Source organism: Hippocampus comes, unplaced genomic scaffold (genome assembly GCF_001891065.2).
Source record: "Hippocampus comes isolate QL1 unplaced genomic scaffold, H_comes_QL1_v1.1 scaffold108, whole genome shotgun sequence".
Taxonomy (NCBI): domain Eukaryota; kingdom Metazoa; phylum Chordata; class Actinopteri; order Syngnathiformes; family Syngnathidae; genus Hippocampus; species Hippocampus comes.
The window spans coordinates 962,835-980,420 of record NW_017805071.1 but is presented as its reverse complement, the minus strand read 5'-3'; the positions used below and the strand labels follow the sequence as shown (position 1 = coordinate 980,420).

Here is a 17,586-nt window from a genome sequence, read left to right as displayed (position 1 = left end):
AGTTATTTCAGTTCTGCGTTACAATTGAACACTAGGGGGCTCAATGTAAAAGGAGTACAGAGCGTAAACTATGCTTGCTGGAGCGGAAATCATCATCCATTTTCTGCAAAGCATATTTAGCGGTCGCCTTATTTGACTTCCAATTAAAAAAAAAACGTAACTTGCATTTTGTTATAGCTTATGACTTTAAAAAAAGCACTGACCTTTCCTCTTTGCACCACACAGCATTTCCATATGGAATGCATAGAAGTATAATTTAATATGCTACAAGTCTGAGCCAAATATTGATGGCCCGATCCTAAATTAATTAGCCCGGGCACAATAGTGAGCTTGTTTTTTTCATGGCCTGAGAGCGGAGTTAAATGAGTTGCTTCATCTTCATAACAAACGACGACAGAGCCAAGTGCTCTGGAGCGGTGACCTCCGTCCGACCATCATTGTGTCCAAAAAGACAAATTCTCCTTCGGTGACCTGGCAAGCAGGCGTGTTTTGATCCAGAAAACCGTTGGGGCTTAAACTGATTATTGATATTCCGCATGTTTGGATTCATCCGCTAATGGCAACATTCATCAGATGTTTCATTCAAGCTGCTTGGGCTTATGCTAGAAAGTAAGCTTTGAACAACTTGATATGCATCTTAAGATTGTGCTGAGAGGGCTGAGTTCATTAATATTATCTAGCAAGGAAGCCCAACCTAAAACTGTCTTTAATGAAAGAGTCGCCCAAGTGTGCAGAAGGATCCTACGTCTTTAATGAAAGAGTCGCCCAAGTGTGCAGAAGGTAGGATGGCAGATAAGGATCCTTGGCTGCGAATTCTTACCTGTTTCAAATTGAACATTTTAAACATAGTCAGTGGCCACAAAATTAGGTATAGCTTGGGAAACGGCAATAACAAAAAATTTGTTGGACTGTTTGGACTGACACTGCAGCGAACAATATAACAAATGAATCTATTCACTGTTTATGAAGCTGTGATATTTTTCTCTTGCAAGTTATGTGACTGAAATGACAAAGACTCGGTTTTGAGTTTCTTGAGGTGTTTTTGTGTCCTCGTTGAGCTAAATATTAGAAACACTTCTCAGTTGTGATGCAGTGTACACCACGGCAAACAACAACCGCAATAAATCAGTGGCGGGGAGGAGTGTTAGGTCAACACATACACTACAAATAAGGTCAATTATTTTAGTTGCTATCATTACCTGATTTCGATTTTTAGTTTACAGTGTTGGGAAAGTTTTGCAAACATGTTTTGCTAGCATAAAAATGGAGCCAACGCTAGCTAGCTCAACCGATTGTGAAGAGTTTACCTAAACAGTCTGTTGGCTGATGGCCCCCTGTAAGCAATGTTGTTGAAGAACACCTCCAGCTCATTGTCGTTGTCAAAGTCGGCAGCAATAACGGTGCGGACTGGGGATGGCATCGAAAACTTCTGTGAGGCTATGTCCTGGGAAGAAAGTATACCAATACAACAGGACAGGAAATTGAAAGAACAGTCTTTCCAGTGAACTGGTTTTTTTTGTTTGTTTTTTTTTCTTGACGGCAAATTTGTAGCTTTTAAATCATTTATTTACGAGATCAGCTTTATGGCTTTGATCCGACAATGACAATCATTTGAAATGGAAGTGTGCACTCATCTTATTCCATAACCTTGAGTCCGCAAGGTTATGTTGCTCAGCAGACAACATTAATAAACTCCGTGTAGGCCTTGACTCCAAAACTAATCTGTCAAATGATCAGCCCCTCACTGTAAAGATTATTTTAAGATGGGCAGGTTGTACTCAGAGAAGTAAACTGTGTCTTTCCAAAATAAATAAATAAACCACCAAAAAAAAAAAAAAAAAAGCTCATCAGTGTTTTTGGACGTGAAAGTAACAGATGTCTTCCTGCTTCACTGATGCAGTGATAAGTCGGGAAAGAATTATTGAACAACCCTTCACTAGCTCCAGTATTTACACCGTGTTTTAATTATAAGGCTCATAAAGCTGCTGGGGGGGTTGACCTTCTTGCTTTTTAAGGTGAAGGAGAGGCAATGGCCGACGGAGGCCATGAAGTCAGGGGTGGGATGGGGGGGGGGTGCTTCGGGCATTCAGGTACAGTAGATGAAGGATGGATGACAAAGACCCACTTTACAACCTCAAATGCACACAAGGAAAGATTTGCAGGGAAGCCATGTGTATGACATGGTCAAGGAATGTATGAATTTGAACTTGTTTCTTTCTAACTGGAAACACAAAGAAAAATGGTTGCTGTTGTTTTTGTAATTTGCTTAAATTCCCCATTGAAAGTAATGTACAGTAAGTGTGAACTGAGTATCACTATAAAGTGCCTTTGGGGTCCGTATTAAATCATTCAGTCATCATGAAACTGTACTTGTATGGAAACACAAGGCCAGGTATCTTAGAATTTTTTTTCCCCCTTTAAGAGATAAAAAGTCACATTTAAAATCTAGATTTCATTTCTTTTGTCCATCCTTGTCTGATATTTGCATGTGTTTGATGATCTTAAACACGAATGAGGGGAAACCACACTATAAGCATGTGGATACATGTTGTCTGATATTTGCATGTGTTTGATGATCTTAAACATGAATGAGGGGAAACTACACTATAAGCATGTGGATACATGTCTGTGTCTGTGTCTGTGTCTGTGTGTGTGTGTGTGTGTGTGTGTGTGTGTGTGTGTGTGTGTTCAAACTATTGCAAAGAAAAGTGCAGTAATAGATTTTAATTAAAGCCCAAACAGGCCTAATCTGCACTTTCCGCTGCAGTGGCAAGCTGCTGTTTCAGCCCAATTTAATTAGCGGTTTAGTGGAGTGATACAACAGCTTCATTATGCAAGCCAAAGGTCAGCACAGCATGCGGGAATGTCAACCCGGGTGGGAACAAGCCATCTTCAATTTGTTGTGGGCTCCTGATTTAACAAAAAGAAAAACATTGGCCAGTTTATCCAATTTGTCTTGTGTGTGTGTGTGTGTGTGTGTGTGTGTGTGTGTGTGTGTGTGTGTGTGTGTGTGTGTTTATGACAACATGTATAAATGTGTGTACTTGCGTCATGTTGATGGAACTATCTTCAGGCCATGGGTCACACATTAACCTCTTCTTTGACCCCCATAAAGATGTCTCCACTGCCATTTATCTCCTCCATAAAGGATGTCGGGTTCCGCCAATTCAAACACAGTGAAGCTCATCGCAGCCAGCGCCACCTCGTGCATTGCTTACGCACACAGCTGATCATCTCTTTGAACAGCTGTCAATACTTTGTGAAACTATTCATCTATTCACACCCTTTGTCTGCATTGTAAAGGTGCATTGACTTCACATTGATTTTGGCAGAACAAAAACTCACATCAGCACACCGTGCATCGATTATTTGCTACGACGACGCGCATTTGATCACGCCAAAACAATTACTCAGCATCCTTAAGTAATTAAGTAATCAACATCCTCTTAAAATTCAACTTCAGTAACTTTTGAATCATTTCGGTTTGTTTTTTTATGTGTGTGGGTTACAAAGACATGTCATTACCTAATTCTTTGTATTTTCATCATGGTGTTTTCCATCTCAAAAATGTTGCGCTGTCACAGTATTTCAGCTCTTAATTAACCTATTTTGAAATATTTGCGTACAAAAAAACAGCATTTTTTTTCCCATTGAACACAATCTATTTTATTTTTGAACGATAGAATATTTGGTCCAGAAGCAACGTGTAGCATGTTAAGTTGAAATCAATGTTCACATTTTTCTTCTTTTTTAATATATCTTACAAAGTGAGAGTGTCCCATTACTGGTGAGCTATTTTGATAACAGACCTGTGGCCTGCTCATGTTGTTCTTGGGGCTAACTAGTACCCGCTGCCACCATTTATGGTTCTAGCACCATGCACGTAAATCAGAGCAAAAAAGCATCTGTGTTTGCAGCGTTTCTTTCGTCTTGCTCCCTCCCTCCTCCCTCTTCCGTGCGTAACTGCTCACCGCTCCCCTCTCTGCCCATATTGTGCCCTGCTTGGATTTCCCCTCAAAAAAACAAAAGAAGACCTCATTACTGATGACAGCCAGTGACTTTTGACTTTTTAAAACCACAATAAACCGCGTAACTGATAATCAGCCCCTGCCTACATGTAATACAGACGCTTACGTAGAAAGTATGGTCTCACCTTGAACCTCTGCTTACGGTTGTTAAGTTGCATGTAAAGACGATGAGGCCCATTCCAGTTGCCGTAAACGATGTCCGTCTTTCCGTCACGGTTGAAGTCTGCGAGGGCTACGCCTCTGCCGTGCTGCATGGGGTCCTCCACCCCTAAAAAGACATGTACACGTTGACACAGTAGTGTGCAAATCTGTCCTAAGGCAGTATTACAACTACAAGAAATGAGTCAGACTGGCACTGTGGCAGAAATACAAATATGTTCATCCTTATATCTTTTGAAGAACATTTTTGTTCCACCCGCAAGATCACAACATTGCGAAATGATCTTGTTACGCATACTGAAAAACCCATATCGTCGTTAAGATGCCGACGCTACAAAACATAAGGTCATCTTTTATACTGTGCAGCATGCGGTAAAATTCTACTTCAATTAATCCGAGAAACTGTTGACTTACCTTGGCGGGGGCTGCCATTTTGGTTAGCAACAGTGTTCAATTTTGCTCAGCGGTTAATTTAGCCGCTGAAGCGAGATCATTAGAGTCATGACATGTTTTTGTGGGGAAATGTATAACAAGAGCAACAAGAACAACTCACACAAGTATCTCAAAGTTAAAGCCAACGGCGCACAAAAATATTACTTTTCTATGTTAGCGGCAACATCTTCCAGCCATCAGTTCACTTAACATTATTTGCATATTAATAACATTTGGGATTTCCCAAAGAATGAGATGGAGGAGGGATTTTGACACCTTCATTTATTTATTTGGTGCGGAAAAAAAAATCTCAACAGACAAGTTATTATTCCAAGTCTGTCAGAATCTTTAAACCGTTACTTTATTCTTACCAGCCTGCTGCGCCACATCAGTAAAAGTTCCATCTCCGTTGTTTCGGAACAGGAAGTTGGGTCCGTACTCGTTGTCGCAAAACACATCGGAGTAGCTCTGGCTCACGATGGGCCCCACAACCACACCTCGGCCTCCTGCGCGGTAATAATTAGCAAAGATGAATACGAAATAAACAGCAGCTCGGAAACGCTGATGAGTCCAAACGTGCTGACTGTCGTTTGTCGCTTTAAGACGTATTCAAGAGCGGAGCAGTATTTCCCAGTGACATTAGTGAGGTGACTGCCCTGCCATTTTGATACACAACTTCCCTGACTGGCCCCTCCTGAAAACAGTGTGATGAAAAAGCCATCTCGTGTGCTGTATATCATTCACAACTGTTTTGGCACAGCTCCCGCAGCCCGCTTTTGATGACATCTTGCTTGTAAAAAAATGAATGTGATGAAGATTGACTTGTCAACACACCACCGAAAACTTAACTCGGATGAATTTTAAGGACTTTTCAATGACGGCCCACAACGGAGCACGGTTTGACTCGCAAGGGTGTCAAAGACAGAAATCACGGGCAAAATGGTCCACGTTGTCATTTATTGTGCTGTCTTTACAAGAAAGCAAGTATCCATCACGCGTTTTGTTTTTTTTTCTTGTCTTGGCAGATGTGAATTGTTTGTTCAAGTGAGAGGGGAGTCAGTTAGAGGTTGTGATGTAAAGAAATTGTTTCAAGGGTATGCGCTACTCTTTAAAAGGCACATATAGGCACGCATGCAGTTTTTGTTAACAAAAAAAAACATCATTATTGCGGCTACACTGAAATAGGAAAAAAAAACTGTATTACCAGAATTATTGTTTTAATATAGTGGGTGAAGGAATAGACATTAATTAACATGAACTCCTCACAAAACACAAAACAGCAACTTTAATAATATACATCAATTAATAGCCACTGTTGAGCACAGACAGGCATTAAAGAGGCTGACGATGTTAAACCTTCCACTCCGTTGCAAACAATAACAGCTGAACCAACTACTGTACATAAAAAGTTTCTTACTGCATGTAGAGTTGCCTGCCAGTATTACATTTGAGCTCAAGTTTTGTGGAGACGACGTCTTTAGTAACAAATTTGCGTTCTAGTAGACATACAATCGCTGTGCAATCTGTGTTAACATTTTTGGGTAGAACTTCAATAGTATTTTTGTTGTTGTTGTTGTTGCTGTTCCACTTTCACTAGACTTTTTTTTTTTTTTTGCTTTTACCTTAATTACTAGTACTAATTATAGTTTCACATTAATTTTAATATTCTGTAAACACGGTATAATGTGACGCAAAAAATGCATTTGGGGTACAAATAAAGGCCCCCTGCTATTGGCATCTACTCATCTGCTCTTGAGCATTCAAAACAACCATTTCTTGCAGGATATGTATTATGTTTCCTGTTGTCCCATCTGACATGTTTTACATGACTGACTGTTTGTAATTACACCGACTAAATGAATCAGGCATAAAATACACAGTAGAGTAAACTGCTAAAATGTCAGCTGTAGTGATAGATGCCGTCTCAGCTCGTACGTGTCGCCCTTCCCCTTTGCCTCTCGTGACTTTGACTGGAGTAAAGAGCTGTCAAAGAGCCGACTGACATTCTCATCCTCTCCCTTCTCCACTACAATTAATCACAACAACATATATATGTTTTTTTTGGGGGGGCGGGGGGTCTTCCCACATGGCACCTCTTCAAATCTCTCATCCTTTCTTGCTCCAATAATTTTAGACTCTGTGCGTACAACAAGCACATGCTCCTCTGCACACGTCTGTGTAAATCACACTACAGCTGCGATGGTGCTGGATGATCCTTTATTACACACACACACACAAACACACACACACACACACACACATTCATGCATTCACCCACCAGTGAACTTGTTGACTCCTGCCTGCTCGGCCACATTCGAGAGGGCGATGACGCCTTGCGAAAGGTCACTCGCCGCCTCGTCCATTTCTATAAGTGCATGTGGGCCCACGGTGCCACTGGCATAGTTTGCTATGTAGATGGCATAGCGACCCGTGCCCTGCGGAGAAAAAAAAAAAAGCTGTTTACATTTGGTAAAATTGCTCCAATTACTGACGTGTCAACCAATGATACCAGAAATGAGTATGTTGGATCATCATCTGTGCTAGAGCTAATAGTGCTGAGTGCAGCCTGCTTGATGATTAATATAATGGTGAATAGCATTTTACTGGGACAATCAACAACCCAATAAAAAAATGACCTCGGACCCATTTTTGGGTCCAGACCATATGTCTGGGAAGGGTTGCTGTTGAGGATTTATTGTCTGCCTGTAGATGTTACTTGCCACCCCACGACCAGTGACAAAGACAAAGCAATTTTGTGATGTGGTATCGTGCTGAAAAACGTCCATTTTTTTTAACATCTCCAACCAAAAGCAATTTCCTCTTCGTGCTCAACCTTAACAATTTTCATTCGTTTTCCTCAAGGAAACAGTCCAAACAAAAAGTTCACTGAAAGAGGTATGTGTGCAACTTTTGACCCTGTGGTATCTATTCTGCGTATGAGAGTGGGAGCTTCAATAAAACCTTGAAAATCCAATGTCACCAAAGTCCATTTGAAAGAGCAAATCAAGACTCTTCTATGCGCAATGAAACGGAGTGAAACATTCTACCTCTTTGGTTTGCCGAAACGGACTCTCAATGCTCTATAGTCTAACTTTTAATATTTGACCTTGTTTCAGTTGTTGCCATAGCCACGCTTACACCGAGCGGTACAAATGTGCTTACCACAATACACTAGCATCAGATATAATCGTTATGGGCTCAGCTAGCTATTTGTAATGTGTTCCTGTGTTGTCCCCGATCAATGTGTCGTTACAAAATGTCACAAAAAAGACTTTTGACATCCTAACAGATATGCTGAAACAGCAAACCCAAACACTTTAAAATGGGTCTCACACAAAATGACTGAAATTATTGTCCCAAAAAAAAAAAAAAAAGCATCTTTCTCATTTTCAGTGACCAACATGCTCATGCGTATTGAACCGAACAAATTTTACTGTTCAATTCAAACAAATCTCGTGTCTTGCCATTACTTTCACCTGCAGACAGTTTTATCTCTTAAGCCTGCCCTGCAGTGTTCGTTCAACCAATCAGCTTCCAGTTTTAACCTGTGTTCTGCCCGGTAACTGCGGCAGCCGAAAACTACCATTGCAAATTTTTATTTGGATGTGTTAGAATATGTGAGATCAGCCGTCTTAAAACTTTTGATTCCTTCTCTAACCCTAAACAAGAATTTAAAAAAAATAAAATAAAATAATCAAACCCCTTTTTCCAGTTTCCTTGCTTTTACCCCTTTCCCCCGCCTCCCTTTCGAGATTAATTTCACACTCCATTATCAGTCAGAGCCCCTGCAGACACAAACAGAACCACACTAATAGACCACACACTTGATTCCAATGAGTTTTCCCACCAGGCCGAAACATATTTCAGTCAACGAGAAGGCATGCATATGAGAAAACACACTCACAGTTTTACCATTTGTGTCGAACCTAAATGGTATTTGTGCAGGACACGAACAGCAAATGACTCTGCTTGATGTAGCGATTTTATTTATTTATTTATTTTATGTCATCAAGTGTCACATTGCCGCCCGCTGAGGGGGGAGGCATCAGCTGCACTCATGCACACAAACACACACGCCCACACACACACATTCACACACGCCTTTACAGCGTGAAAAATGAGACTGAACCGCAATGAAAGACCTGAAGGCCTCTGGCAGTTACTTAACAAACCTAAAAGTCAATGATTTTTCAATAAGTCTTTGCGCAAGGCTAATTTCTGTCAGTGCGATTGCCAGCGTGATGAGTGTGACGTGCCTCTTTGCAAAGTGCATGTCGGGTGCTGCCTTATATGCCTGCATGCCTCCGATATCAGGCTCCCTTGAAAAGACTCAATAGGTGATAACGCCGCCATATTGACTTCATCTGTTTTTAATTGTGTAATCTGTCTATCTATGTTTTACATATGAGAAGGTGCTACTTTATACCTTTATAAATGGTTACAGTTAGTATATAGTCAGCATATTTCGGCGTTAGTAGCGGTTTAACTTGGTTGACATAAAATCTTGTTGCTAACCTGCACGATATTTATTCGACCATTAGATGTGCTGTATTATTAGCCGCAATATCAATGAACGGGTCTATTTTATTACATTTTCCTACATAAGGGGCACCAGGTTATAAGGCACACTGTCTTTGTGAAGCATTGTTTGTTAAATACTGCGATTGGCTGGCAACCGATTCAGGGTGTCCCCCGCCTACTGCCCGAAGATGGCTCGGATAGGCTCCAGCAACCCTTGTGAGGATAAAGCGGTTCAGAAGATGGATGGATGGGATGGATGTTTGTTTAATAGTTCGTTTTAATTGGACCTTATATTCAGTTGATAAGATTTAGCGCTATTTTGCTAGGTTAAGATCGGACACGAAATCAAATTTTGTTCGCATCGCAACCATACGGGGGTTACTTCGAAAAGAGAAGAGAAGACAACCCTACGACAGACGGGAAAAAAAAATTACTACAAAATGCTATGTCAATTTTACATTCAATTATTTTAAGTGCGCCTTAAGGTCCAAAAAAATACGGTAACGTGACATTGTAAAATTCTGGCCCAAAAAAAAAAGGCTATTCTAACAATGCTAAGAGATAGCATGCTAGGACCCTGGGCAGATCCATGGGAACATCTTGTGCCTCAACATAGTGCCAAGTGCTGAAGCTTCCAAACAATCTGCATGTGTGACAGATGAGTAACGAGCACACTTTGAAGTCTGCTACTAAGTCAAAAGGCTATTCCAACTGGATAAAATGCTAATGCTGTGTGGAGGTACCATTTGTGGTAAGAATAGATACAGTAAAATGCTAATATGCTAATGCTTGGCATCTGCTGACATATTGCATGACAGCAACATGAGTACAAAAAGGGATAAGGCAGATGAATATGTGGGATGTCAAATTTGCAAAGTGAAAACTGATAACTAATATCTAAACAATTCATACATCCTTAAGTGTAAAATGGTACCTAATAATTTCTTTCGGCGCAAACAAGACAACATGCATGCATCAGTCACCCATTACTCAACATTCCCGCGTCTTTTGTTGTCTGTTTGAAAATAATTTAATGAATGCATGTTGCCCATCAGCCTCCTGGAACTGCCACGGAAGAACACACACCGCGTCTTTTGGCTGGCTCTTAAAGTATTATGCCATTATACGTAGATATCTCTCCAATCGCGGTGGCAGACGCACAAGCCATCAGTGCTCAGCGAGATGGGACTGCGGGTTGTAAGAAAAAAAATAATAACTATTGCGAACCCAGCTGTCCTCTCCTGACTATTAGCTTCTTTATTCCTAGATTGGAAGTCAGCGTGTGATAAGAGACAAAGAAGGAGTCCGTCAGAGAAAGTAAAAGAGGAGGAAAAGAAATGAAAAAGGGTCGAAATGGAAAAATAGAGAAAATGATACTGGGCAAAGAGCAGTCATCACTCATCCCCTCGTACGATGTTCTATAAAATAAACGAGCCCCGGCCTCTGTAATTACACTGCTTGGCGATGGACAGAGGGAAGAAAATGGTCCAACATTGTCCCCAAATGAAGTGTCAGAGCACAAGCTGAGGAGGGCGGCGCAGGCAGGGCATGAATTATCACTGGTAAACAAACAGCAGCAACCATGCATGTCCGCAGACGACACGTGAATGTAATTTCTTGTGTGCATGTTTACCTTTCTGTCCACACAGGCCACTGAGCGTCCAGCCATACGATTAGCCACGTCCCTGTGTTCGTTAATGTCATCATTCAGCAGATCCTCAAATCGGCCGTTTCGGAACTTGAACAGTTTGTCTGTGTATGTCGCACGTCCTGAATGCAAATGCAAAGATCGTCAACATGGAAAGTAGGTATCCATCGACCGTTTTCTGTACAGCTTGTCCTCCTTGACCATTGTGCGATGTAGACAAATGCTTAGTGGGCCACGACACAAAATCAGGAAAAAAAATCACATTCAATGTAATTATTGTCCTGTATAGTCAAACTAGTTTTTTTTTTAAACAGAAAAGCTGACATAGATTCCATTGTACAGCAGTTGGCAATGTGTATGGAGCTGAAGTCCCGTTAAAAACCACGCAATCATGCGGAGAACATGCAAATGCCACACAGGAAGACAAGAGCCGCGATTCAAATCCTGAACCTCAAAACTCTAAGCCAGAGATGCTATAACCGCTTGTCACCGAATGCTCTTATGAATCCAATGTCGTCTAAAAGTTTAGGGCTGGATTTTAGCTTTGACTCAACTGGATGATGCCAATTTCAATAGACCGTGGCTGTCTGATACCAGATTGATTTGAACTCTGAACCTCAAAACTGCGGGTTAGACTTGCTCACCGCTATGTCTATTCACATCTCAATCTTGTCCAAAAGTTGTTGTGGTGAGTGCTTAATTAAAATGACCTTTCGCACTACAACTGGTATGCCTGAGTAAACCGCAGAAGTTCAGAAGAAGTATTGACTTTTTGCACAATGTAATTTGTTTTGCAATGTAGATTTTTAAAACTTAAATGTAGGTCTTCAATTGACAAACACTCACAGCAGCAAAACTTTTCTGAAACATGGCTGGAACTACTGCTGGAATGTGATTTTTCTCATTCGGGTGTTCAAAAGTACTTTTACCAGAAAAGGCGTTATTGGTGTTGAGTACGTAAATCTCCTCCCGGCCATCTCCATCAATGTCACACGCTGTTACGCCGATAGCATTGCCTTGGCGGTCTCTCAGAGCGTAGAACGGGGAACTGCGATTGTCCACGGCAATGTTGACGAGTCTCCTTCTCAGCTTGTCGAACTTCAGAACCAGGTTAGGTCCGTTGTAACTGCCAACGTGGACGCATGAAATTCTGGATGTTACGTCGTACATAAGTTTGGTTTTGGTTCTGACAATTAGGGTGTTAGTTTTATGGGGCCTCGAAACAACTCACTTGGAATTGGAACTGATTTAGTTCAAGGATCAAATTGTGGAAGTTTTCCTTTTTCAATGCTCGGAGGTTCAACATAAAAAAAACACCACAGTAGCACTGTGGAATGAAATTCTGACTTTTGCAGAGGATATAAAGGATCAAATTAAAGAGCAAGTGCATGGAGGTGGGTCCACCGAGTGCTTGCCCACCTATCAAATGTGAAATCAAACAAGTATATATATTATCTGCCTAATTTAGAAAATGTGCCTGTAAGTGAGCCGTTCTGAATTTTGCCGAATCATGAAGCCAATGTAACACTATGTGTGCTGCATGCACCACATGGACAGAGCAACACACACACAAAAAAAGATGAGTTAGTCAAGTGTTATTCGTGAGACAATATGAAGTGCTGCCTCCAGGGGTGAAAATGCTTTATATGTTTTTACAGACTGTTTATTATTATTCCCACAGTCTGGGTTCCACTCTTGCAAGTTGAAGTTATCAAGACACATTGTGAACTATTTTAAATGGTAAAACAAACAAAAAAAGTATTTTTTATGATCACATTTTGAAGGGTTGAGCAAAGTTTTGGAAATGACTAAACATGCATCTTTGCCTTTTATAAAGACTATGAAAGCGTGAAGTAACGAAATTTGAGTGGAACTCTCAACTTTGCCTCTGAAGGTCATTACGTCAATCGTGTCATATAAATGAAGTTTGGGATGATGAACTAGTAATGTGATGCCCTCTCTCTCTCTCTCTCTCTCTCAGAATCGCTGCTGAATAGGATGTCTTTGCAGAAAAGACATTTATGAGGCGCGGCCATTTGCATCCATCTCTGCAGCCTGTGAGGGATTCATCGCCGCTTCATTGGTTAGAAGCAAGCTTGCCAAAGCATCTCCATCAGTGGCGCTCTGTCCAATCTCATCCATTATCATCACATGAGTGAGCTCCAAGTCTTTTTAAGTCTTTTGCCTTTGTCTTCAACCTTTAGCTCAGAAAATGAAGTGCACCTCCAATCCACACTTCGATAGCTATCACTCACAAGTTCAATCATCTGTTCAAATTTGTGTAATGGGCGAAATTAAACAATGTTGGCGCCACTGTGAGAGAAGCATTCAGGCTGGAATCCTTTCACAAAGTACTCCACTAATTTTCGCCGATTCACTTACCCTGCAACAAACACCTCCAGGTCTCCGTCCCCATCCACATCGGTGACGGCCACGCCGTAGTTGAGTTGGGTGGGGTTGTTGTCGTAGTCGGGAGGAAGCACGGTCTTAGTTATGGCTGAGAACATCGGCTCCGAACGCTGCGTCGAGCACAGTGCAGGCAGGAATAGAACGAACCACAACATTGTGACCTGAAGAGAGGAACAGACTTTGGTTCAAAATAATGTAATTGTTTTCATGACATTTCACAACAAACAAATACAACTAGAAATTGCTATATAGCCACGAGGGATGCTCGTATTAATCCATTGATTGATTCGTTGATCGATGAGAATGAGTCCATTTGTGTGGAGTTGCATGACTGTCAATTGAGGCAAATCGGAGTGCCAGTGCTTGGCTGCAATCAGCAGAGCTGCTGTCGATTCAGTCTCAACTAGTTTGCTGTCTAAAGCAGGCCATCATAACGTCATCTGGAGCAAATTAAGTTAAAGTCACTCTGTGGCAAAATTTCTCCCGGTGCCATTATTCTGGTCTATAGAACGCTGGCATCAAAACAGAAGTTCTTACACTTACAGTGAAACTTCTCTACAACGAATCATGTTTGCAGCAAGAAATTTTTCACAACAGGGGACTTTTCACTGTAGCAAATTTTATCTCAGACGTAAACACGAACACACAAAAAACGTATACATGTACTTTTTAATGGGAATGGCTTTCATGCATGAACATTTTTCCACACTAAGGGGTATTTTCGCCCATGTAGGTTTCGTTGTAGCGTTTCACTGTATGACTGTTTCAAAAAAAAAAAATTGTACTTGGTAAATATGGGTATGTAAATTGTAGATTGATCAAGGAAATGTCAAATGTTCATCCTGAATAAGACAGCAAGCATCATGACAAAAGGAGAAGGTTTGGGATTATGGAACATCACAAAGAAATCTCCTTCAGGCGAGGTTGGACTGTCCATTTAAACACTCTTTGACTCTACTTTCTGAGGTGCCGCTGAAGGTGTTGCTGGTGGAGGCTTAGTCCGATGACTCGTGACACTGTCCTACTGGCGCTGCCAGTTAGCATGCTAACTAACACAACTACAATAATTTTCGTTTTTGTGTGAGGTATCAGCACTATTGACTGACATTGTAGTTGTAGCATTGAGACATCAAGTGTTATGGAAGCCTAAGACTTTTGCACAGAGCTGTGCTAAATGTGACAATAAAAAACCAGACTGGCAGGCACACTCATGACTCGGTGCCAATTTGCTAACTGTTTATGTCAGTGTTGTCTGCCACCTCTCACCACCATTGAGCTCTAATGTTCACTTCGCCCACTCTGTGCTCATTTACGTCAACTTGTATTGGAGCTACAAAGTTTCCCCCCCTCTCGAATGACTTATGCCAATACTATCTCTATGTGCTCATTATGAACGACAACATATTTCTCCGAACGGTTCGAGCAAATGAGAATCGCACAATAACAGTAAATCGTGTGTTTGCAAACGACAACATGCGGCTCGTATTGCTAATTCTCCAAATCTATTATCGTGAGTCGAGCGGCGGCACATTTTTGGCCGAGCTTTTTGCTGCGCTCAGACATAAAGATGAAGATATAGCACTGCACTCAGCTGCGTTCTGCAGACTTAGAAAGTGAACAACCCATCACGTGAAGACAGGCTAAGGAATTGCAGGACAGAAAATCCATTCGGGGAACAGCGTCTCAGCCCAAGGCCGATGAGAACACAGGGGAAACTGATGTGACCCGACACAACAGATCTAAGGTGTTGCTTCCCATGGGATGCTGGCCAACTCTAAATTGGGAAGTCATCGTGGCATAATAACACACAGGGAGGTTCAAGAGTCCTATTCGTGGTCACCAGATAAAAGGGGAGCAAAGAGGAATTGATCCAATTGGCTTGTAAAATTCAGGCAGGTTAAAAGAAAAATAAAAAAAATTTAAAGATGAGTAGACAAACATCCCTGAGTGGGAGTAAGCAGAAGGTCACCTCTTTAAAGTTGAACTAAAACATATATCAACAGTGCTGCAAAACAAACACACACACACACACACACACACACACACACACACACACACTAAGTGGCGTTTATAAGCTGACAGTTGATTTGCCCAGCCAGCGGATTTATGCAGGCAACCTTCGTCATCGCTCCACGGCTGCTTTACTGCTGCAGCTTCCTCCCTCGATGCTAGCGTGCAGCCGCCGCGTGATTGATGCCTCTTTAATATCTCGCTCAACAATTCAATTTAAGATAAAAAAAAAAAAAAGAAAACACATTGAGCTTTGAGTAATACTCTCAAAAGCCCATCGGCCGTGAGAGGAAGCACCGCCGTTTGACAACCGCAGAAATATCGCAGGGGCCGAAAATGCCCGGCCGTCCTTATCCTTCGCTCGTGGCTGCGTAGCCTAGCAGCGGAATGAACCCAGCTAACAAACAACAATAATGGAGGACAATGATGGACTCCTGTGTTTACTTTCTTGGGCATAACGAAGAAGGTGTCGCATTTTATTCAAGAGGAGACTCAGGGGAGTGAGAGGAGAACGGATCGCAGCAGCAAAGTGAAGATTGTGGAAAAACAGGGAAAGCTAATGTCTGTTTGAATTTGTGATTTCTTGTCACAAGTCCTCAAGTGGTGATTGGACCGCAAGGGTTTGACACCCAAATGTTGGAGTCAGCTGGGCATTCTTTGAAGCCTAGCTAACAAGGTACAAAGTACTATGTTGTTTTCAAGCACTATTTCTAAGATGGAAGCTTATCAATTGCGAAGAGAACCGCGGAAAGTGGAAAAGTGACATTTTGGTCAATTCTATTTTCAACGTTTTTGTCGATTTTGCATTTGTCCAACTCTTTTTCCCTTTTCACTTTCTGCAAGTGTACCACAATGTCACAAAGTGTAGCTGCACATTACTGTAAATGGATGAAAAGTTTTGGGCTTTCATTTTAAAGTTAGACAGAGGTTGTATTTCTCAGTAAGTGCATCCTTAAAAACTGACCCGCCCCATAATTTAGTCAATGTCCCAAACAAGGGAAAGTAAATCCAAAGACAGATGAGGGTGTGAAACCACAGGGAACTGCATTGATAAAATGGTAGGGTGATGCCTTTTCCGGTCAAGGACACCCAGCCTGCATTCACAACACGAAATCTCCATTTTTAAAGTAAAGTTACAGCGGGACTTTTTACTTGGTGCAAAAAGTCCTGGACAGTTATGTGCACTCAGTTGTTTTTCAGGATATAATGCGTACTTAACTGTTATCTTCCTCCCATTGTGTGCAAACATTTTTTTTCTTTTTTCTTTTTTTTTTTGTAAAACGGTCAAATAGCATGAAATAGCCTAGGGGGGGAAATGTGTCGTCTCAGGCCCGAGAAATGTTTTCACTTTGGGTTATTTATACTGGCATTAAGAGGCCATTACGGCGGCGTGCAGCATCAGCATGTGCCTCGTGGAGCGTTCATGCTCAGCTTTCATCCTGATAACACTGCGACAAAGAGCCAGTGAAGATGTTCACTTTCAAAACACGCTCACAGGAATCTCGTCGCTGTGAAGGACACCCCCGCTGCAGAGCGCACACACACACACACACACACACACAAGGTTGGACTAATCCTAGCGCATTACACTTAACTTTCATTCACAGTAATCAACAGTCACCATTAAAGTTAAGCTGTTATTTATCCATCAAGAACCACAGTGGCCCTCCAGCAATTTCAAACAAGCAGTGACACTATATTGACTGCACAATGTCTTCTTTTGTCACAAATATTGCCGTTGGGGAAAACTTACGTCTTAATAATAATATTTATGATTAAGACAATTTATTTTCGGGAAGTTGCAGGATTGTTTGTAAGAAGTTACAATTTAAATCCGTTTGACTTTTGGGCATCCATGTGTTTTTAATATTAATACCTTATTATCTACAATATGTGAAAATGTACAGACAAAAAAGTGAACTTTTTAGGTAAAAACGGACTAGATAGTGAATTACTAACAAAAACATTTTTGTTTGAATGTGTTCATACTCACACCACTTGTATCTGTAAGCTTTTGACATCCACACTGCATGCCTTCCTAAAATAATGCAAATATAATCATTAAGTATAAAATCAACGTTCAAGCTTAATTTTATTTTTTTAATTTAAAAAGGTTCAACTACAGCACCTAAAGCTATATATATATATATATATATATATGTAGGGGGTGGACTTTTTTTGTTTTTTTATTTTTGCTAGTTTTATTTTTTTGGCAGTTATTTTTTTGAATTACACATTTGCAGGCTGGCACATATTTTGTCTACTCATTCATTCAATCATTTTCCGATCCGCTTTATTCTCACAAGGGTCGCGGGGGGTGCTGGAGCCTATCCCAGCTGACTTCGGGACACCCTGAACCGGTTGCCAGCCAATCGCACG

General features: G+C 41.2%; 1 protein-coding gene and 1 long non-coding RNA gene across 4 annotated transcripts in view; one reads left to right on the top strand and one right to left on the bottom strand.

Moving 5' to 3' along the window:
* LOC109512664 (uncharacterized) overlaps nucleotides 1–17,586 on the top strand; it is a 57,343-nt gene that overhangs the window by 8,140 nt on the left and 31,617 nt on the right. For all 3 annotated transcript variants that reach the window (XR_002167572.1, XR_002167571.1, XR_002167570.1), the window contains exon 4: nucleotides 12,770–12,943. This is a non-coding gene — a long non-coding RNA (uncharacterized LOC109512664). The remainder of the gene's footprint in view (nucleotides 1–12,769; nucleotides 12,944–17,586) is intronic.
* Nucleotides 1–17,586, bottom strand: part of LOC109512663 (cartilage acidic protein 1-like) — a 42,060-nt gene that overhangs the window by 5,219 nt on the left and 19,255 nt on the right. The window contains exons 2-8 of the mRNA XM_019864562.1: nucleotides 13,171–13,358; nucleotides 11,718–11,914; nucleotides 10,774–10,910; nucleotides 6,898–7,054; nucleotides 4,991–5,125; nucleotides 4,154–4,296; nucleotides 1,308–1,444 (exon numbers count right to left, since the gene is read on the bottom strand). Coding sequence (XP_019720121.1) covers nucleotides 1,308–1,444; nucleotides 4,154–4,296; nucleotides 4,991–5,125; nucleotides 6,898–7,054; nucleotides 10,774–10,910; nucleotides 11,718–11,914; nucleotides 13,171–13,352 — 1,088 coding nt within the window. The 5' untranslated portion in view covers nucleotides 13,353–13,358. The remainder of the gene's footprint in view (nucleotides 1–1,307; nucleotides 1,445–4,153; nucleotides 4,297–4,990; nucleotides 5,126–6,897; nucleotides 7,055–10,773; nucleotides 10,911–11,717; nucleotides 11,915–13,170; nucleotides 13,359–17,586) is intronic.